At 30.9% G+C, this 22,831-nt stretch overlaps 2 protein-coding genes across 2 annotated transcripts in view; both read right to left on the reverse strand.

Annotated features, from left to right (window-relative positions):
- LOC143049764 (E3 ubiquitin-protein ligase HACE1-like) overlaps window positions 1-22,831 on the reverse strand; it is an 86,842-nt gene that overhangs the window by 40,287 nt on the left and 23,724 nt on the right. The window contains exons 9-16 of the mRNA XM_076223483.1: window positions 21,667-21,735; window positions 20,871-20,958; window positions 19,312-19,423; window positions 18,578-18,675; window positions 17,639-17,726; window positions 15,854-16,003; window positions 15,148-15,209; window positions 13,994-14,128 (exon numbers count right to left, since the gene is read on the reverse strand). Coding sequence (XP_076079598.1) covers window positions 13,994-14,128; window positions 15,148-15,209; window positions 15,854-16,003; window positions 17,639-17,726; window positions 18,578-18,675; window positions 19,312-19,423; window positions 20,871-20,958; window positions 21,667-21,735 — 802 coding nt within the window. The remainder of the gene's footprint in view (window positions 1-13,993; window positions 14,129-15,147; window positions 15,210-15,853; window positions 16,004-17,638; window positions 17,727-18,577; window positions 18,676-19,311; window positions 19,424-20,870; window positions 20,959-21,666; window positions 21,736-22,831) is intronic.
- Window positions 1,017-12,303, reverse strand: LOC143048771 (E3 ubiquitin-protein ligase HACE1-like). Its single transcript, XM_076222644.1, has 6 exons — window positions 12,292-12,303; window positions 11,394-11,525; window positions 4,193-4,288; window positions 3,681-3,751; window positions 3,014-3,127; window positions 1,017-2,537 (listed from the first exon to the last, which is right to left on the reverse strand). Exons 1-6 carry the CDS (start codon window positions 12,301-12,303, stop codon window positions 2,435-2,437), a joined length of 528 nt encoding a protein of 175 aa, XP_076078759.1. The 3' UTR covers window positions 1,017-2,434.

The raw sequence follows: 22,831 nt of genomic DNA on the forward strand, positions 1-22,831 counted from the left end.
AAATATTAAAACTAACGTAATGTGTCAATGTGGTTATTTATATGAAAATGCTCAACATTATTTCCTCTCGTGTAAAAATTATACAGTGCAAAGGAATAAATTATTTTTTGAACTTAGAAAAGAAAATATACCTACCGACTTTGAAAATTTAATGTACGGCAATGCTTTGTTTAATATGAACATAAACACGCTAATTTTTATAAAAGTGCAGAATTATATTAAAGAGACCAATCGCTTTTCATAGTTTATAAACATTATGGTTAAATATATACCAATAACAATGTTATTACTTTTTGTCGACTTCGAATGAAATTGTTCATTTTTTCCTAAGACATGGATCATCAATTTGATTTTATTATCCATCAGTTGACAACAACACTTTAATTTAATTGTTCAAAATACAATAAAAACTTACCTTTTGAGTGAATATTTATTCAAAGATTAAAACAACCTATTAGGTAGGTCTTTCATAAAAAATTACGGTCAACTCGACTTTTAGGAATCGATGAACCATGTCGTATAAATTCTTGTTAATTTCATGTCTCCATATTAATATTGTTTATGATGTTATTATTATGTATTTCATATTTGTTCGGATATGTATTATTTGTATGTAATGGAGAAGACGTTCTAAGTTGCAAAACTTGTGTCCAATCCTATTGTCAATGTTTTTTTGGACAATAAAATATGTTTAAATTAACAACTTTTATCAAAATCTTTGGACATCATCAACAGAGAAAAGATACTAAAGGACATTCAAACTCACAAGTTGAAAATATACTGACAACACCATGGCTAAAAAAGACAAGGATAGAAGTCAAATAGCATTACAGGAAAATAAAGATTGGAAAACATTTTATTTATGGTTACAAAAATATCACAGCAATTTATTGCATAAAAAAATACTAATAAAATGGAAAATCAAATAAATATCAAAATGTACAGTTTGAATAAATATTAGTTCAAAAATTAAAACATAACAATAACATGCTAGTTCAATAACAAATGGTCTACTAATAATTAAATAATATTTTATTATCTTTTTGGTAAATAATTATATTTGGATAAATGTTATTCTGTGGATTTCTAAAAATAAAAATAACATCTTCTTTCAACATGTCAATATTCATCATTTTCCTTTGTTATACTATATTATAGTAATTGTTAAATATATACATTCATTTGTTAATAAAAGATAAAAAATATATGGTTAACTTCTGTAACATGAAAATAGGACAAAGTAATATCCTATTTCTATGGACCACCATACATGGCTAGCACTATTCTATATTTAAGTTCAGTGTACTGTGAAATCAGTATCAAAATTGTAATTTGTCATATAATATTTCCAGTTGACCATACTATGAACATGTGTACTAGGTTGCGTCAGCAATTTAATGCATCAAATTATTTTTGGTAAACCACCTAAAACAAACAAATTATCCTGAGAATGTACTTATTTCCCACTAACACATTTCTATTGTCAGTAGGGTCAGAATCGTAATTTGGCAGAAAATCAAAATGTTCATGTTGTAAAGAAAATGTATTCTATTGAACCTGTATTGTGGCAGGTTTTTGTTTTCAATATATCTTGTTGAAAAGGTTGATGGCTCAATATTTTCTGTAAAATAAAATTGTTTCTCAATTTCAAACAGAAAATATGGTAAAATGTTTGTTCATCAGACCTTCTAACTCAAGCAATTAAAACCTTTCTGTATAATATGAAAAAAAGTCAAATTTCAAATAGTTTCAGAATTCAAAATTCCAGAGGTTTTCAAAACAAAACTTTCAATAACTATAGGCTATTCAGAAACATCAGAGTTCTCTAGTCAATGTGAGGCATGCTTTTTTGTTTGGTGTCACAATGGGTCTCATCTTGAATAGTTTTAAATGAACTCTGTGCAAAAATGTGTAAAATGGTTAAACAACATTTGGTCAAAATGTATGGCTACTAAAAGTTTTAAAAAATTTGAAAATTCTTATTGTAGATTAAGTATGATACAGTAAAATGCATGGCTTGTACCAATGAGGGTAAGATTTTATATCTCTCAAATATATTTTAAATTGAAGTTACATGCCTTTCAGAGGAAAGAGATATTAACTTTAAATTTTGAATAGAGTTTCTGTTCTCATATTTAAAAAAATATATGAAGTTACAATAGATTTGCCATAGAAAATCCGATGATCCTGTTTGTTTCCAGTTAAAGCCTACACTGTCTGTTTTAACATATATTCTACAGTAGAGAAGAGATATGGAAAGGTTACTGAAAAAAACATTTACCACTCTTTGATAAATGGATAGATTATTTCATTGAGTTTCTATATTCTCTTTGATTGATCATCATATTCTATAATTCATCCTACATGTTCTAACTCTTAAACAGTCAAAGTTCTGGTCATCATTGCCAATCCCAGAATTCATTGCACTTCCTGTTCATGCAAAAGCATAACCCTGGTTACCACACTGTAAAGCTACCATCAGTCTATTATGTAACTCTGTCTTTGATTTATATTCTGGCATCTTCAGCATGTTGATACTATAAAACCAATAAAAAAAATATTCTTATGCAATGTAGTTCTTATATCATAAAAGTTAAAATGATCAGATAAATGTATGTGAAAGGAATTTATCGGAAAGATACCATGCAACATTACTTAATTCTTTTACATCAAGTTATTGTGCTATTTTAGTTGGATGTGATGCTATAATGCATGAATGCAATGCCAACAAAACGCATGTTCTTATATATGTAGATTGTGTTTATGGTTGGTGGCTATCACTTCACATAAAAAAAACATTCAGTCAGTCAACATGTTCATTTACTCTAAGCTGATTTTTCTACGCAGATTATCACATGTTATAATGGTACCACAATTTTTTTTTCCAATAAATCTAAAATATCCTTAATATTCCTTCTCCATAAGTAAACAGATTATTAATCTTGACTAAAGATACCCTAGGCCTGTACAAATAAATAAGAAGTCTACACAAAAGAGGAGTGAATATTCTTACCAAGTACTAGCTGTAGGTAAAGTGTGTTCTTTATAAGGAACTATAGCTATGGTAAAATGCTGTGGACCACCTCCACCAACAAACTTAGCAAAACCTCCAAACGGTACTCGAGAACTGTATTTGAAAATAAAAATCAATAATAATCCTTATTGTCTTAAAGCATGCAAAGAATTGCTTGTGATAAACAAAATACAAAATTACATAACACATACATATGTATCTACATTTGTTTTAACAATCATTTCGTTGAGATTCCCTTGTCCTCTTCATCGACTGTCTTAAAAAGGAACCTAGACTGAAACCTAAACTGGATATAGGAAATATTGTAGATTTATAAGTGAAATTCAAAATTTCTGTATGAGTTTTGGGTTAATATATTGATATTCATTTCATTTTTCAATAACTATTAATCATGTAGATACTATTGGGATCCATAATCATGATAATCACTTATGTGTTATAGAATGTTTAATTCACTAATTTTAATATCAAAAAAATATTGAACTGTGACCAAATAATTATTTTGTTCAGGATTGTGTATTAAAAAAAAACCCATAATTTTATCATTTCTTTATAAAAATAAGGAGATGTGATATGATTGTCAGTAAGATGTACAATTATCCACCAAAGTTCTAATGAGATGTAAGCAGTTTTATGTCTACATTACCTGCCAGTGGTGAACTGAAGCAGCAAAACTCTGTTCTCTTGACTGAAATCTTCAACAATTTCCCAAAACCACTAAAAGTATGAAATATTTACCAAACAATTAGTATTTATACAGGTTTTTTTATTTATATTTAAAAGGTGTATACAAAACAATATCATTTAAAATCAGTAACATCACAACAATGTCTTGTTTGTTAACCTTGATATTGTCTTTTTTAATATCAGTATAAGGACATTGTTCCATTTATTTGACCACATAACCATAAAAAGACATTGGCAAGGTTGTAAGTATAAAATGTTTATCGACTGAATTTCCTTGGCAAACTTTAGAACCATATATAATAAGTGGTGTTGAAAACTGTATTTGAATGAATAGTGCTAAGTTGTTTAATATTTAATCAACATTTTAAACATTTAATCTTACTACCATATTTTTTATTTTGATATGGGCACAATACTCAAATTTTTAAGCTAACTTTCCAAAGAGCACCTGTTTAATTATTTCACACTAACCTGTATAACAGATGACTGTCTATCATAGCCATTGTATTCTGTATGATTCTCCCAGTCACTGATATCTATCTCTGGGATACCCGACAACATTAATTCCTAAAATAGAACATAAATACAGTCAATCATCACTGTCTATCATAGCCATTATATTCTGTATGATTCTCCCAGTCACTGATATCTATCTCTGGAATACCTGACAACATTAACTCCTAAAATAGAACATAAATACAGTAAATCATCATTGTCTATCATAGCCATTGTATTCTGTATGTTTCTCCCAGTCACTTATATCTATCTCTGGGATACCTGACAACATTAACTCCTAAAATAGAACATAAATACAGTTAATCATCACTGTCTATCATAGCCATTGTATTCTGTATGTTTCTCCCAGTCACTGATATCTATCTCTGGGATACCCGACAACATTAATTCCTAAAATAGAACATAAATACAGTAAATCATCATTGTCTATCATAGCCATTGTATTCTGTATGTTTCTCCCAGTCACTTATGTCTATCTCTGGTATACCTGACAACATTAACTCCTAAAATAGAACATAAATACAGTAAATCATCATTGTCTATCATAGCCATTGTATTCTGTATGATTCTCCCAGTCACTGATATCTATCTCTGGAATACCTGACAACATTAACTCCTAAAATAGAACATAAATACAGTAAATCATCACTGTCTATCATAGCCATTGTATTCTGTATGTTTCTCCCAGTCACTGATATCTATCTCTGGAATACCTGACAACATTAACTCCTAAAATAGAACATAAATACAGTAAATCATCATTGTCTATCATAGCCATTGTATTCTGTATGTTTCTCCCAGTCACTGATATCTATCTCTGGTATACCTGACAACATTAACTCCTAAAATAGAACATAAATACAGTTAATCATCACTGTCTATCATAGCCATTGTATTCTGTATGTTTCTCCCAGTCACTGATATCTATCTCTGGGATACCCGACAACATTAATTCCTAAAATAGAACATAAATACAGTAAATCATCACTGTCTATCATAGCCATTGTATTCTGTATGATTCTCCCAGTCACTGATATCTATCTCTGGGATACCTGACAACATTACCTCCTAAAATAGAACATAAATACAGTAAATCATCATTGTCTATCATAGCCATTGTATTCTGTATGATTCTCCTAGTCACTGATGTCTATCTCTGGTATACCTGACAACATTAACTCCTAAAATAGAACATAAATACAGTAAATCATCATTGTCTATCATAGCCATTGTATTCTGTATGATTCTCCCAGTCACTGATATCTATCTCTGGTATACCTGACAACATTAACTCCTAAAATAGAACATAAATACAGTAAATCATCATTGTCTATCATAACCATTGTATTTTGTATGTTTCTCCCAGTCACTGATATCTATCTCTGGAATACCCGACAACATTAACTCCTAAAATAGAACATAAATACAGTAAATCATCACTGTCTATCATAGCCATTGTATTCTGTATGATTCTCCCAGTCACTGATATCTATCTCTGGAATACCTGACAACATTAACTCCTAAAATAGAACATAAATACAGTAAATCATCACTGTCTATCATAGCCATTGTATTCTGTATGATTCTCCCAGTCACTGATATCTATCTCTGGAATACCTGACAACATTAACTCCTAAAATAGAACATAAATACAGTAAATCATCACTGTCTATCATAGCCATTGTATTCTGTATGTTTCTCCCAGTCACTTATATCTATCTCTGGAATACCTGACAACATTAACTCCTAAAATAGAACATAAATACAGTAAATCATCACTGTCTATCATAGCCATTGTATTCTGTATGATTCTCCCAGTCACTGATATCTATCTCTGGAATACCCGACAACATTAACTCCTAAAATAGTACATAAATACAGTAAATCATCATTGTCTATCATAGCCATTATATTCTGTATGTTTCTCCCAGTCACTGATATCTATCTCTGGGATACCTGACAACATTAACTCCTAAAATAGAACATAAATACAGTAAATCATCACTGTCTATCATAGCCATTGTATTCTGTATGTTTCTCCCAGTCACTGATATCTATCTCTGGGATACCCGACAACATTAATTCCTAAAATAGAACATAAATACAGTAAATCATCACTGTCTATCATAGCCATTGTATTCTGTATGATTCTCCCAGTCACTTATATCTATCTCTGGTATACCTGACAACATTAACTCCTAAAATAGAACATAAATACAGTAAATCATCATTGTCTATCATAGCCATTGTATTCTGTATGATTCTCCCAGTCACTGATATCTATCTCTGGGATACCTGACAACATTACCTCCTAAAATAGAACATAAATACAGTAAATCATCATTGTCTATCATAGCCATTGTATTCTGTATGATTCTCCTAGTCACTGATGTCTATCTCTGGTATACCTGACAACATTAACTCCTAAAATAGAACATAAATACAGTAAATCATCATTGTCTATCATAGCCATTGTATTCTGTATGATTCTCCCAGTCACTGATATCTATCTCTGGTATACCTGACAACATTAACTCCTAAAATAGAACATAAATACAGTCAATCATCATAGCCATTGTATTCTGTATGATTCTCCTAGTCACTGATGTCTATCTCTGGTATACCTGACAACATTAACTCCTAAAATAGAACATAAATACAGTAAATCATCATTGTCTATCATAGCCATTGTATTCTGTATGACTCTCCCAGTCACTGATATCTATCTCTGGTATACCTGACAACATTAACTCCTAAAATAGTACATAAATACAGTAAATCATCATTGTCTATCATAGCCATTGTATTCTGTATGATTCTCCCAGTCACTGATATCTATCTCTGGTATACCTGACAACATTAACTCCTAAAATAGAACATAAATACAGTCAATCATCATAGCCATTGTATTCTGTATGATTCTCCTAGTCACTGATGTCTATCTCTGGTATACCTGACAACATTAACTCCTAAAATAGAACATAAATACAGTAAATCATCATTGTCTATCATAGCCATTGTATTCTGTATGACTCTCCCAGTCACTGATATCTATCTCTGGTATACCCGACAACATTAATTCCTAAAATAGAACATAAATACAGTAAATCATCACTGTCTATCATAGCCATTGTATTCTGTATGACTCTCCCAGTCACTTATATCTATCTCTGGTATACCTGACAACATTAACTCCTAAAATAGAACATAAATACAGTAAATCATCATTGTCTATCATAGCCATTGTATTCTGTATGTTTCTCCCAGTCACTTATATCTATCTCTGGAATACCTGACAACATTAACTCCTAAAATAGAACATAAATACAGTAAATCATCATTGTCTATCATAGCCATTGTATTCTGTATGATTCTCCCAGTCACTTATATCTATCTCTGGAATACCTGACAACATTAACTCCTAAAATAGAACATAAATACAGTAAATCATCATTGTCTATCATAGCCATTGTATTCTGTATGATTCTCCCAGTCACTGATGTCTATCTCTGGGATACCTGACAACATTAACTCCTAAAATAGAACATAAATACAGTAAATCATCACTGTCTATCATAGCCATTGTATTCTGTATGATTCTCCCAGTCACTTATATCTATCTCTGGAATACCTGACAACATTAACTCCTAAAATAGAACATAAATACAGTAAATCATCACTGTCTATCATAGCCATTGTATTCTGTATGTTTCTCCCAGTCACTGATATCTATCTCTGGTATACCTGACAACATTAACTCCTAAAATAGAACATAAATACAGTCAATCATCACTGTCTATCATAGCCATTGTATTCTGTATGATTCTCCCAGTCACTTATATCTATCTCTGGTATACCTGACAACATTAACTCCTAAAATAGAACATAAATACAGTAAATCATCATTGTCTATCATAGCCATTGTATTCTGTATGTTTCTCCCAGTCACTTATATCTATCTCTGGAATACCTGACAACATTAACTCCTAAAATAGAACATAAATACAGTAAATCATCATTGTCTATCATAGCCATTATATTCTGTATGATTCTCCCAGTCACCAATATCTATTTCTGGGATACCTGACAACATTAACTCCTAAAATAGAACATAAATACAGTCAATCATCACTGTCTATCATAGCCATTGTATTCTGTATGATTCTCCCAGTCACTTATATCTATCTCTGGTATACCTGACAACATTAACTCCTAAAATAGAACATAAATACAGTAAATCATCATTGTCTATCATAGCCATTGTATTCTGTATGTTTCTCCCAGTCACTTATATCTATCTCTGGAATACCTGACAACATTAACTCCTAAAATAGAACATAAATACAGTAAATCATCATTGTCTATCATAGCCATTGTATTCTGTATGTTTCTCCCAGTCACTGATGTCTATCTCTGGAATACCTGACAACATTAACTCCTAAAATAGAACATAAATACAGTAAATCATCACTGTCTATCATAGCCACTGTATTCTGTATGATTCTCCCAGTCACTGATGTCTATCTCTGGAATACCTGACAACATTAACTCCTAAAATAGAACATAAAAACAGTAAATCATCATTGTCTATCATAGCCATTGTATTCTGTATGTTTCTCCCAGTCACTGATGTCTATCTCTGGAATACCTGACAACATTAACTCCTAAAATAGAACATAAAAACAGTAAATCATCACTGTCTATCATAGCCATTGTATTCTGTATGATTCTCCCAGTCACTGATGTCTATCTCTGGAATACCTGACAACATTAACTCCTAAAATAGAACATAAAAACAGTAAATCATCACTGTCTATCATAGCCATTGTATTCTGTATGATTCTCCCAGTCACTGATGTCTATCTCTGGAATACCTGACAACATTAACTCCTAAAATAGAACATAAATACAGTAAATCATCATTGTCTATCATAGCCATTGTATTCTGTATGTTTCTCCCAGTCACTGATATCTATCTCTGGTATACCTGACAACATTAACTCCTAAAATAGAACATAAATACAGTAAATCATCATTGTCTATCATAGCCATTGTATTCTGTATGTTTCTCCCAGTCACTGATATCTATCTCTGGAATACCTGACAACATTAACTCCTAAAATAGAACATAAATACAGTAAATCATCATTGTCTATCATAGCCATTGTATTCTGTATGATTCTCCCAGTCACTGATGTCTATCTCTGGTATACCTGACAACATTAACTCCTAAAATAGAACATAAATACAGTAAATCATCATTGTCTATCATAACCATTGTATTCTGTATGTTTCTCCCAGTCACTGATATCTATCTCTGGAATCCCTGACAACATTAACTCCTAAAATAGAACATAAATACAGTCAATCATCACTGTCTATCATAGCCATTGTATTCTGTATGTTTCTCCCAGTCCCTGATATCTATCTCTGGAATACCCGACAACATTAACTCCTAAAATAGAACATAAATACAGTAAATCATCATTGTCTATCATAGCCATTGTATTCTGTATGTTTCTCCCAGTCACTTATATCTATCTCTGGAATACCTGACAACATTAACTCCTAAAATAGAACATAAATACAGTAAATCATCATTGTCTATCATAGCCATTGTATTCTGTATGATTCTCCCAGTCACTTATATCTATCTCTGGGATACCCGACAACATTAATTCCTAAAATAGAACATAAATACAGTAAATCATCACTGTCTATCATAGCCATTGTATTCTGTATGATTCTCCCAGTCACTGATATCTATCTCTGGTATACCTGACAACATTAACTCCTAAAATAGAACATAAATACAGTAAATCATCATTGTCTATCATAGCCATTGTATTCTGTATGATTCTCCCAGTCACTGATATCTATCTCTGGTATACCCGACAACATTAATTCCTAAAATAGAACATAAATACAGTAAATCATCACTGTCTATCATAGCCATTGTATTCTGTATGTTTCTCCCAGTCACTGATATCTATCTCTGGTATACCTGACAACATTAACTCTTAAAATAGTACATAAATACAGTAAATCATCATTGTCTATCATAGCCATTATATTCTGTATGTTTCTCCCAGTCACTGATATCTATCTCTGGAATACCTGACAACATTAACTCCTAAAATAGAACATAAATACAGTAAATCATCATAGCCATTGTATTCTGTATGTTTCTCCCAGTCACTGATATCTATCTCTGGGATACCTGACAACATTAACTCCTAAAATAGAACATAAATACAGTAAATCATCACTGTCTATCATAGCCATTGTATTCTGTATGATTCTCCCAGTCACTTATATCTATCTCTGGTATACCTGACAACATTAACTCCTAAAATAGAACATAAATACAGTAAATCATCATTGTCTATCATAGCCATTGTATTCTGTATGTTTCTCCCAGTCACTTATATCTATCTCTGGAATACCTGACAACATTAACTCCTAAAATAGTACATAAATACAGTAAATCATCATTGTCTATCATAGCCATTGTATTCTGTATGATTCTCCCAGTCACTTATATCTATCTCTGGAATACCTGACAACATTAACTCCTAAAATAGAACATAAATACAGTAAATCATCACTGTCTATCATAGCCATTGTATTCTGTATGTTTCTCCCAGTCACTTATATCTATCTCTGGAATACCTGACAACATTAACTCCTAAAATAGTACATAAATACAGTAAATCATTATTTTTTTTTAAATTCTTTGCATTTGAAACCTAACTCATTTATATTATTTTTGTTAACCAATATCAAAAATTGTTAAGTACATATACATCTCTTTGGTGACATACAAAATATAAGAGTATCTTTGTCACAAGATTTATTTACTGAAATGTATAAAGTTAATTCATAGTTTGCACTAATTATCTCCCTTTGAAAGGTAATATAAAGGAAATAATTCAGTGTATTTAATATTTTCCTCCTTAAAATGGCTGTAAGTAAATAACTTTTTTTTTCTCTACATCTGATTTGCAAGTAATAATTGATACAAAATCAAAGCATGACCTCGGTGTTGCAAAAGTGTAACTCTCAACTATATTTTTTTTTCAAATAGAATTTCACGGCAATTGGAACTCAGTGTTGAAAGTGTCCTTGGACTTTTTCTGTAATAAATGATACTAACCAATTCATACTCATCAAACATTTGAATCAGTGATTGTGGAATGTACTGATGGAAACCAGATAGAAAGCTGTTTATCTGTGGCTGTATGGCTCTAGTCATTCTTAATTCTGTTACTAGCTGAGCATACTCTGTCTGCAATAAAATATATAATTATTCTGTATTAAAGAATTTTAAATTGAGAACCTGTTCAACACTTGCATATTCTACTAGTTTTTGGTGGGGTTCGTGTTGTTTATTCTTTAGTTTTCTATGTTGTGTCGTGTGTACTATTGTTTTTCTGTTTGTCTTTTTCATTTTTAGCCATGGCGTTGTCAGTTTGTTTTAGATTTATGAGTTTGACTGTCCCTTTGGTATCTTTCGTCCCTCTTTTCTTCTACTGAACAATTTTTTCCCTCTCGATACTATCTTTTGATTGTCAGAAGCTTCTGGCCAAGTTTGGTAAAAATCCAGGAGTGTTTAAGAATCTTAAAAATGTTTTTAAAACTTGAACTGCAGACTGTATGTAATGATAAACTGGAAGAAAACTAAGTCCATTTAAAAGTAAAATACAGGAAAAATGGATTTTTTTTTATAAACTAGAGTCTCTTAAGAGCCCGTGTCGCTCACCTTGGTCTATGTGAATATTAAACAAGGGATGCAGATAGATTCATGACAAAATTGTGTTTTGGTGATGGTGATGTGTTTGTACATCTTACTTTACTGAACATTCTTGCTGCTTACAATTATTTCTATCTATAATCAACTTGGCCCAGTAGTTTCAGTGGAAAATGTTAGTTTAAAAATACTAATTTCATGAAAATTGTTATAAATTGACTATAAAGGACAATAACTCCTTAGGCTTAGGGGGTCAATTGACCATTTTGGTCATGTTGACTTATTCTTAGGTGACTGGTCTTACTTTGCTGTACATTATTGCTGTTTACAGTTTATCTCTATCTATAATAATATTCAACATAATAACAAAAAACGGCAAAATTTCTTTAAAATAACCAATTCAGGGGCAGCAACCTAACAACAGGTTGTCTGATCCATCTGAAAATTCCAGGGCAGATAGATCTTTACCTCATAAACAATTTGAAAGCAGTAAGATTTGCTCTAAATGCTTAGGTTTTTGAGTTATAAGCCTAAAATGTTCTATTTTTAGCCATGGCGGCTATCTTGGTTGGTTGGCCGGGTCACCCAACACATTTTTAAAACTAGATACTCCAAAGATGATTGTGGCCAAGTTTGGATTAATTTGGTCCAGTAGTTTCAGAGGAGAAGATTTTTGTAAAAGATTACCAAGATTTACGAAAAATTGTTAAAAATTGACTATAAAGGTCAATAACTCCTAAAGAGGTCAAATGACCATTTTGGTCATGTTGACTTATTTGTAAATCTTACCTTGCTGAACATTATTGCTCTTTACAGTTTATCTCTATCTATAATAATATTAAAGATAATAAACCAAAACAGCAAAAATTCCCTAAAATTACCAATTCAGGGGCAGCAATAAACAACGGGCTGTCAGATTCATCTGAAAATTTCAAGGCAGATAGATAAACAATTTTACCCCATGTCAGATTTGCTCTAAATGCTTTGGTTTTTGAGTTATTAGCCAAAAACTGCATTTAACCCCTATGTTCTATTTGTAGCCCTGGCGGCCATCTTGGTTGGTTGGCTGGGTCACGCCACACATTTTTTAAACAAGATACCCAAATGATGATTGTGGCTAAGTTTAGTTTAATTTGGCCCGGTAGTTTCAGAGGAGAGTATTTTTCTAAAAGATAACGACGACGGACGACGATGACGGACGACGGACGCCAAGTGATGAGAAAAGCTCACTTGGCCCTTTGGGCCAGGTGAGCTAAAAATTTACTTCTGGATACTATCTTATGATTAGAAACATGTTTCTGTACATGTTTGGTACAAATCCAGGATAGTTTAAGAAAGTTATTAAAATTTTAAAAACTTTAACCACAAAGTGAATGTAATGTTTCCTGGCAGAAAAACTAAGTCCATTTATAAATAAAATACAGAAAAATTGGATTTTTTTTTACAAAGTTAACTTCTGGATACTATCTTATGATCATAAGCAAGCTTCTGTCCAAGTTTGGTACAAATCCAGGATAGTGTAAGAAAGTTATTAAAATTATAAACTTTTTTACCACAGAGTGAATGTTATGTTTCCAGGCAGAAAAACTAAGTCCATTTATAAGTAAAATACAGAAAAAATGGAATTTATTTATTACAAAATTTATTTTAGGATACTATCTTATGAACGTAAACAAGCTTCTATCCTATTTATGTTTTGATATAAATGCACTTATAAACCTTTCAAAGATACTTTTCTCTCAATCAATTTAATCAGTCATATTAAATACTGCTAACTTTTTTATGTATATCAATCTGTATTATCCCTAATTAAAGTGATCTGACCTTCTTTAATGCTTTATCTTGTACAACAGTCTGTTCACATATACATGTATACCTTCATTATTACATAAAGGCATAGTAAAATATGAATGACTATAAAAGTTTCATTTTTAATCTGTAATTACCCTCTACATTTAGTTTTCTATCTGGAATATACCCAATAAGTTTCTTCAAGGTGATGTTACCTTATTTTCTTCTGTCACTGTTATCTTTCTGCCTCCAGGTTTTAGTTCTACTTCCTGCATCACACCAAACACATCAGTCTCAACAGAAAATGTCAGGTCCAATCCTAAGTTGTCAATGTCGTGGTCAAGTATCCACTGTTATATAAAGTCAACAACCGTTATGAGAAATTATTACATAGGTTGCAATGAATTTCAATAATTTCCCAGTGAAAAAAAGACACGATAATTTCACATGTAAAATAAACGTAGTTATTTCACTCCTCTGAAGTCATATAACAAAAGGCATTGTCAAGACGTCAGATCAAAATAAATTGTGAAGGCTTTGAAAAAGATATAGTTCCTTGCATTTTCTACTTTAATTTCAGAAAAAAAGCAAAGAATTCAAATATCGAAAAATATTCAAAATATTCAACTTGTGACAGAACAACACTGATAATTAACTCATATACTACTTGCATTCGTGAATTTAATGGGTTTTTTTTTTCAGTCACTGGTTGATTAATTTAATTTTGGATGTAACACGTCTTCTAATACACTGACAACATTTTGCTTATCAGCTCATAGACTTAATTTTTTCATGTGACCCTGACATCATCAACGTTTTTTCTTGATTTACTCGTGTTTAAAATGGAATTAAGAATTAAATTATAAGAAATGCCTGTAATATTTTTTCTGCCTATTGGAAATAACATAAAAAATGTGTTGCACACTTTAAATAACCTGCTACACATTTTTGATGTTATTTAGATCTTCATAGACATAAAAAAAACATTACAGTCATTCTTTGAATTTTTTTCTCTATTTAAATTCTCTGACTAGCTATTTGTATAAATATCTATAGAATGTCACAGATAGTTATTCAAAATTTACCCTACAAAAATCATATTTTATCTATCGATATTTTTGGGTAAAACAAACAAATGTTTAAATAAGAACTTATCAATGCATTTGTTATCTTTGTTTAGCTTTGCAAGAGAAAAAGTAAAATGTCCATACTGTCACTGGTTTCTTGAATGCTATATTAATGGCATGAAACCAGGTAATCAGTTACTGTATATGATAGCAGGATTTTCAAGAGATATCAAATCTTTCTTCTATTAATTGTTTCATATTCTTGATTGATTAAAGGGAAAATGTTTGAATAAAACACATACTTGTAGATTTTTAGCGTAGTCAGGATCAATAGATGCCACATCTGTATAGTTCACTGGAATACCTACAAATTAAAGGTCAAATTGTACATATGTTTTTATTCCTGTTTATTATGGGAATAATAATATACTATCTAAAATAGTCAGATATCCTAGTGTTTCAATCTGTTGTTTTATTCAATTAGAAAATGCTAAAAGATAGTATGTTAACTTGTGATGCTTTCTTTGTGCAAAGCCTGAACACTTGAGGTGTCTACTTCTTTTATAGGAGTAACACGATGGGGATCACATATGGAACAAAATCTTCTTTCTCTTCTGGAGCACATGAGATCACCCTCTTTTTTTAACTCTTTAGTTTTCTAGGTTGCGTTTTATGTAGTTTGTTTTTTCATTGATTTTTTGGTTGTTAGCTATCACATTAATATTGTCAGTTTGTTTTTGACTTACGAATGAAAATATCACTGTCGTATCTTTTGCCTCTCATTTTTCAAAAGCAAACATTTTTTTAAACTACCCAAATGACATTAACCAATAAACCTATATTATGATAATAACAACTTTTCAGAAATTTTTGTTTGTAAAGTCTTACAACTTACTATTTGAATTTTTATTCAATTATCACGGATGAGACTTTAAAGCATTCTCTTACATTCTAAACTACAAGCCTGGTATCTTTCATGAGGTTTAACTTACAGTTAATCAAACTTACCAAGGATATGTTTATAGAATGATCTGGTAAAGTAAACATTGATTAACTGCTTGTGATAGAGACAAAGTCCTAATATTTGTCCTGCAAATCTAAAGTAGTTAAGGTGGTCTGGATTAATAGCTGAGTTACTGTTTGGCTGGAATGTACTCCCTAAAAAAAGATATTTTCATAAAAGGGTAAAAAAGAACTCCTTAAAAAGATGTTCACGCAATAATAGGATGAGAATGTAATTTTGTGCTAAAAAGTACATCTTAAATATATATCAACATACATAACAAAAAATTCTCTGAAACTGATATCATCAAGATGCTTGATTTCTTGATTGACAACATATTTGTTACGTTCGGAGGACGTGTTTTTCAACAGACTGTCGGCATTCCAATGGGAACTGTGCCCCTCTACTCGCAGAGTTGTTTCTTTATTTTTATGAGGCTGACTTCATGCAGGAACTTCTTAGGAAAAAAGATAAGAAGTTAGCAATATCCTTTAACTCTACTTTCCGCTATATAGATGATGTTCTTTCACTAAACAATTCAAAATTTGGTGACTATGTGGAACGCATCTATCCAATCGAACTAAGATAAAGGATACTACAGATACAGTTAAGTCGGCTTCATATCTTGACTTACATCTAGAAATTGAAAATGAGGGTCGGTTGAAAACAAAACTTTACGACAAAAGAGATGATTTCAGCTTTCCAATTGTGAACTTTCCATTTCTAAGTAGTAACATTCCAGCAGCACCTGCATACAGGGTATATATCTCCCAATTGAAACGATATTCCCGTGCTTGCATTTCCTATCATGATTTTCTTGATAGAGGTTTGCTACTCACAAGGAAGCTATTAAACCAAGAATTCAAATGGTGAAGTTGAAATTATCCCTTCGTAAATTTTACGGACGCCATCACGAGTTGGTTGACCGTTATGGAATAACCGTTTCACAAATGATATCGGATATGTTCCTTACGTCGTAACTACAATCCCCTTCCCTTTCATGAATATGACCTACCGAATTAGACTATTTACCGGATTTGTAATCACATAAGCAACACGACGGGTGCCACATGTGGAGCAGAATCTGCTTACCCTTCCGGAGCACCTGAGATCACCCCTAGTTTTTGGTGGGGTTCGTGTTGTTTATTCTTTAGTTTTGTGTGTACTATTGTTTTTCTGTTTGTCTTTTTTATTTTTATCCATGGCGTTGTCAGTTTATTTTAGATTTATGAGTTTGACTGTCCCTTTGGTATCTTTCGTCCCTCTTTTATAATATATGTTGTCATGTATTAATTCATACATTATAAGAACCATCCATTAATATAATTATAGAGTATTAAGAACTTTTTTCCCAGTCCCTCCTGTATATGTGTTCCTTTTCAGGTATGCACTAGTTTCATTTTTTCTCTCTCAACAAAACCTTGGAAATGTATTTCTATACCAAGATCTAAATTTGGTAGCAGTAGTTTTTGGTGTAAAAAATGGTTCCATCTTTGAAATTCTTGTGCTTCTTTTGCAACATTAAATTTATAGATCTGACATTTAATATTTCTGAAACCATCCAAAGTTTATTGTCTCTATGACAGCACATTTTTTCTCATAAATATTTGTTAAGGTCTATTTTGGTCATGTAGCAATTGAAGTATAAATTTTTAAACATTCATAGCTTTCAAGTTTTTCCTTTTGAGTGTTCTTGTTGATGGTAGATCAGAAGAGTGCTTTGGACATTTAAAACATATAAACGGTTATCTTAAACCATTTATCTTTAAGCCTTAAAATATTTTACATACCATCTGCTGACTGGGTAAACAATGCATAATCTGGATTTAGGATTTCTTTAGATAAAACATCAAACCATTCTCTCACTACTCCCTGCCCCTACAATTAATCAAGTAAAAATAATGTTTAATGATTAAGATATCCCATTTGGTTTTTTATGTCATGGCCATTGCATTTAAATTTCTTTATCAAGAAATGGTATTACTCTATTTATTTCACTTGACTGGGCGGAGTTTAACGGATTCGCTCACAATAAAACAGTCCATCTATAGATAGGTGTTTTAGGATAAACTCATCAATGAAGTGCCAGTCATTGTTTTGTAAATTCCTTTGATGACACTGATAGGTGATTAGAAATCAGAAATAATTATAACGGTAATCATCCTTGTCACACACATCCTCAAATAGACTGTCCTTATGCAAATTAAAACAAAAGCTCCGCCCGATCAGTTGAAATAGCATTGGTAATACTGGAGAGCAAGTTATGAATTCTTATCCTAAGCAATATGCTTGTTTCCAATTGTTAACTTTCTGATCTAGTATTTGGTTTTAATTGGTGTCAGATGGCGGGATCCAGATAGCCTATAAAACATTTAAATGACATAAGAATTCAGAGAATAGTAAAAGAGTATTTCTGGTAATGGAAATGATATGTATCATAGGTATTCCTTTGACATTTAGACAAAACCAGAGTAAGAAATTTTGTTGTTATTTATTCATTTTCTTAATGTAAAAGAATAAACAAGCATAAGACCTATTTTTTGGAAAATATTGATATATTTATGACAATTAAAGATTTAGTATTTAACAACAAGAATATATAATTAAAGTTACAATAATCAATATTACTTATCTGACGTAAAATATTTAAAAACAAATTTTATATCTACAAAATATTTTAAAGAGAAGTACAAAAGATGGATAACAAATAATCCAAATAACATAAGTACCATTCCCTCTTCACCATCAAACTTTAACGCCAGTCCTTTCTTCAATTTATCAGGATTTTCTTTAAGCACCCTATCACAGCTACTGTCAAATATTCTTTCTGTTCATAAAAAAATAGGTACGGTAATCAGTTTTGTAAACATGAAATCATTATGTTTTGTACACAATTCCAACATTCAATATATGTTGTATAAGAGACATATGGAAGACGTTACTTTCTAGTCATAAAATAATAAAAAAAAAAAAATCTGGTAAGGAACACCCTTTCGTTACACAATGATATTTTTTATTTACAAATAAACATAAAATTTAACTAAATATTTCTTTTCTAATAACTAGTTGTGGTTTGTGTATTTGAATAAACAAATATGTGTACTTAAACTTATCATATTAGCAACATAATATAACTTAAATATGCAATGCTATTGTAGTCATCTTGATCAATCAATTGAATAAAAATAATTTTACTCATCAAATTAATCTTAGTCTTTGCTTTATTATTAAGCTGTATTTAAATTAATTAAGAAAATATGGAGGGGGGAGTAAAAATAACAAAAGATAAGATTATTTCCTTTTTTTTATATAATTTAGCAAAACACTACCTCTATTTATAATGAGAATGTCCTGGTCAGTTGCTGGGATATGTAAAGCTTCACTTGGATTCTCATCATTGGATATATCCTTACCTCTATTTATAATGAGAATGTCCTCGTCAGTGGCTGGGATATATCCTTACCTCTATTTATAATGAGAATGTCCTCGTCAGTAGCTGGGATATGTAATACTTCACTTGGATTTTCATCATCGGATATATTCTGGTAAAACCATTCTCTTCTTTTCACGAAAGGCTGAGGAAAATTATTAAAATAATTGAATTAAAAACATTTTATCACAAAGTTTTTTTTCTAAAATTGAAATTTGAACTTAAAATTGAGAATGGAAATGGGGAATGTGTCAAAGAGACAACAACCCGACCAAATAAAAAACAACAGCAGAGGGTCACCAACAGGTCTTCAATGTAGCGAGAAATTCCCGCACCCGGAGAAGTCCTTCAGCTGGCCCCTAAACAAATGTATACTAGTCCAGTGATAATGAACGCCATACTAATTTCCAAATTGACGAGTATTTATTTTATTTATGTTGCATAATAAAACATAACGTTGATTGGCAGAAGAAACAATTGGGAGGCATTCCGAAATTATATCTCATTTTCAAATCTACTTCATCATTACAGTACATGCTTCACATTATAACAGTACAACAGCTCATAGGAAATGAACAATCAAATTGATATAACTTGTATCCTAAAACGTAATTATAATGAACTAATTCTTCTTTTTGAATCAAATACAAGCTAAAGGTGAGATAATTTGGAAGTCTATAAAAAAAATTATTGTCGTCTTTGCTACAATAAAGTTTGTTGTTCGTTGCTGTGTGATATATTTTTTTTTTTTTTGGTAAAAAAATGTATATATTAATTAGGACATTAGTTTTCTTTTTTGAATTGTTTTGCATTTGTGATTTCAGGGACTTTAAAACCTGACTATGGGGTATGTTCTTTGCACATTGTTGAAGGCCGTAAGGTGACCTGTTAATGATTATTTCTGTGTCATTTGGTCTCTTGTGAAGAGTTGCCTTATTGGCAATCATATTACATCTTCTTTTTTATTTTCTATTTTCTAAATATAAATCATGCAATTCAAGATGGCAGCTAGTTCCTTTTTACTACCATACAACATTAATGCGGCAACATGTCTATAGAGTACTTATCTATAACTAGCATTGTTAGACCATACTGTTTGTATCAGATTAAGACACTGGTATTATACACCACTAATAGTTAAAAGCTGCAGCTTTGTATGTGACAATTTTCACTTAAAAATTAATTTGGTACTCTGCACAATTAGTTATACAAGCATATTTTGGGTACAACTTAATTAGACACTTTTTTTTTGCATTACCTATACTTTTTGTTTGTTATATATGATACACATAATAAACATGAAGTTATGGTACCTGGAGTCACCTCTATGTCATTAGTTATCTGTAATACTGTAAATTCAAAAATTATTGAGATGTTTTTTATTATTGCAAAAAATGCAACAGGGTGATCATCGCAATAATTTAAACTCGCATTTAGAATTTTTTATATATGAATTAAAACTAGATTTTTCTCCATATCGCAAAAATTAACATTTTAGTCTAAAATGACAAAATCACAAAAATACCTGCATGTCACTATTTCTTAAATTACAGTACTCATAGTCTCATATATATATATATACTAATTCATACCTGCAATTTAATGATATGTATAAACTGGGACATCAATTCTGGACATTCCAATAAGAAATGGAAATGATCAAATATCACAGTGGTATTTCTGAAAATATATCAACTGAGACATTAATTATGGACATTCAATAGTACATCAATATGGTGAAATCTTAGGGACCCAACAAAACTATTTGACTTATTTTACATTCTAATCCTACAAGGTCCCAATTACATTATGTTGTTTCATTTCAAGAATGTATCATTATCACTGGACTAGTATATATTTGTTTAGGGGCCAGCTGAAGGACGCCTCCGGGTGCGGGAATTTCTCGCTACATTGAAGACCTGTTGGTGACCCTCTGCTGTTGTTTTTTATTTGGGCGGGTTGTTGTCTCTTTGACACATTCCCCATTTCCATTCTCAATTTTATCATATATCCTCAGCCAGGTGTGTTAAGGAGGAATAAGTTTTGCAAGTATTTCAACACAATGAGGTTCTACTCTAACTAACATATGACCTTGCTTCACATGTATCTGGCATTTTACTATATTTCTTTAATTATAAAACAAATGCCAACATTATTTCATTAATGATAATAAATTTACAGTTTCAAACTAGGGTATCTGATGCAAAAACATATCTTTTAATGAATAATGATCAAATAATCTGATCTTTCAGTCAGTTATAGTAAAAATTCCTAAATTGTACTGCTTAAATGAATAGCGTGTGTTCAACCATCTTAAGATATGCAAGAAGTATTCTCATCATGTTATAGGTATCTTAATAATGTAAAACAAACTATATGTATGTTTACCTCTGAACTAAAGCTTTGAGCACCTTATTATGTTTACAAACAAACTCTATAAATCTTGGAGATGTAATCCTAAAATTAAAGTAAAAACTAATCATTTTTAAATAACTCAAAAGCATTTTGAAGTAAACAGACTAAAAAATGTCATGCATTTTAAAAAAAAACTTTCAAGAAAATTTCTGCTTTAAAACAAAATGTCTTCAACAAAAACATACATTTTCTTCATGCAAACAATGCAGAAATTACAGTATACATTGTTTCACTCATTTAGATTCAAGCATCACTGAATAGCCTTCTGTATAGGAAAGACATGTTTGGCATACAAAAGTTTAACTTATTCTCAAGGCTACTTTTTAAAATTTTCACTCTATTGTTTGTATCTTGTTTGTGTTTTTTGTTGGATAGTAATTATACGACATCCCATTATTTTCATATATTTTTGGTCTTAAACAGTTATTATATAGATTTAGATATAAAAAAAAACATACACACACAATAGACAACACCAACCCCTTATATTCAACTTCGTAGTTCCAAAGTAATAGATGTCCAAACTAATATCCATGGTCAAAAAAGCCTGATCTGGCCTTGAAAGCATTATAAATGGGAAGGTTAATACAGTTTTACTTGTGGATAAAAACCTCCACATTTCTTTCTGGACCAAATGTTATAAAACTGAAGCATAAAATAGAATTATATGCACACTCCAGCTGTCAGTGTAATGTCTAAATGAGATTAGTGAGTAAATGGATACTTTAACAAATGTTGATATTTCTATTTAATATTTTATATGTTAATTTCTTGTACTGATTTGGTAATATAAGACCATGTGATATAAAAATGTTTACTCTAATTGGATATGATAAGAACACCTTACATTGATTGGGTATGACAGGAACATGTGATATAAAATGTCTTACCCTGATTGGATATCACAAGAACATGTGATATGAAGTATCTTATTCTGCTTGGGTATGACAAGATCATGCGATATAAAGTGTCTTATTCGGATTGGGTATGAAAGTACAAGAACATGTGATAAAATGTCTTACTCATATTGGGTATGACAAGAACATGTGATATCAAATGTCTTACTCTAATTGAGTATAACAAGAAAATGTGATATAAAATGTCTTACTCTGACTGGGCATGACAAAACATGTGATAT

Source organism: Mytilus galloprovincialis, chromosome 10 (assembly GCF_965363235.1).
Source record: "Mytilus galloprovincialis chromosome 10, xbMytGall1.hap1.1, whole genome shotgun sequence".
NCBI classification, from domain to species: domain Eukaryota; kingdom Metazoa; phylum Mollusca; class Bivalvia; order Mytilida; family Mytilidae; genus Mytilus; species Mytilus galloprovincialis.

Bases quoted from the DNA above. Each gene is read 5' to 3' on its own strand.
- LOC143048771 (XM_076222644.1), bottom strand. The intron at 3,752-4,192 runs GTTAGTGTGAAA...TCATACTTTTAG, and splicing joins GACAGTCATCTGTTATACAG to TGGTTTTGGGAAATTGTTGA. The intron at 3,128-3,680 runs GTAATGTAGACA...TTTCAAATACAG, and splicing joins CTTCAGTTCACCACTGGCAG to TTCTCGAGTACCGTTTGGAG.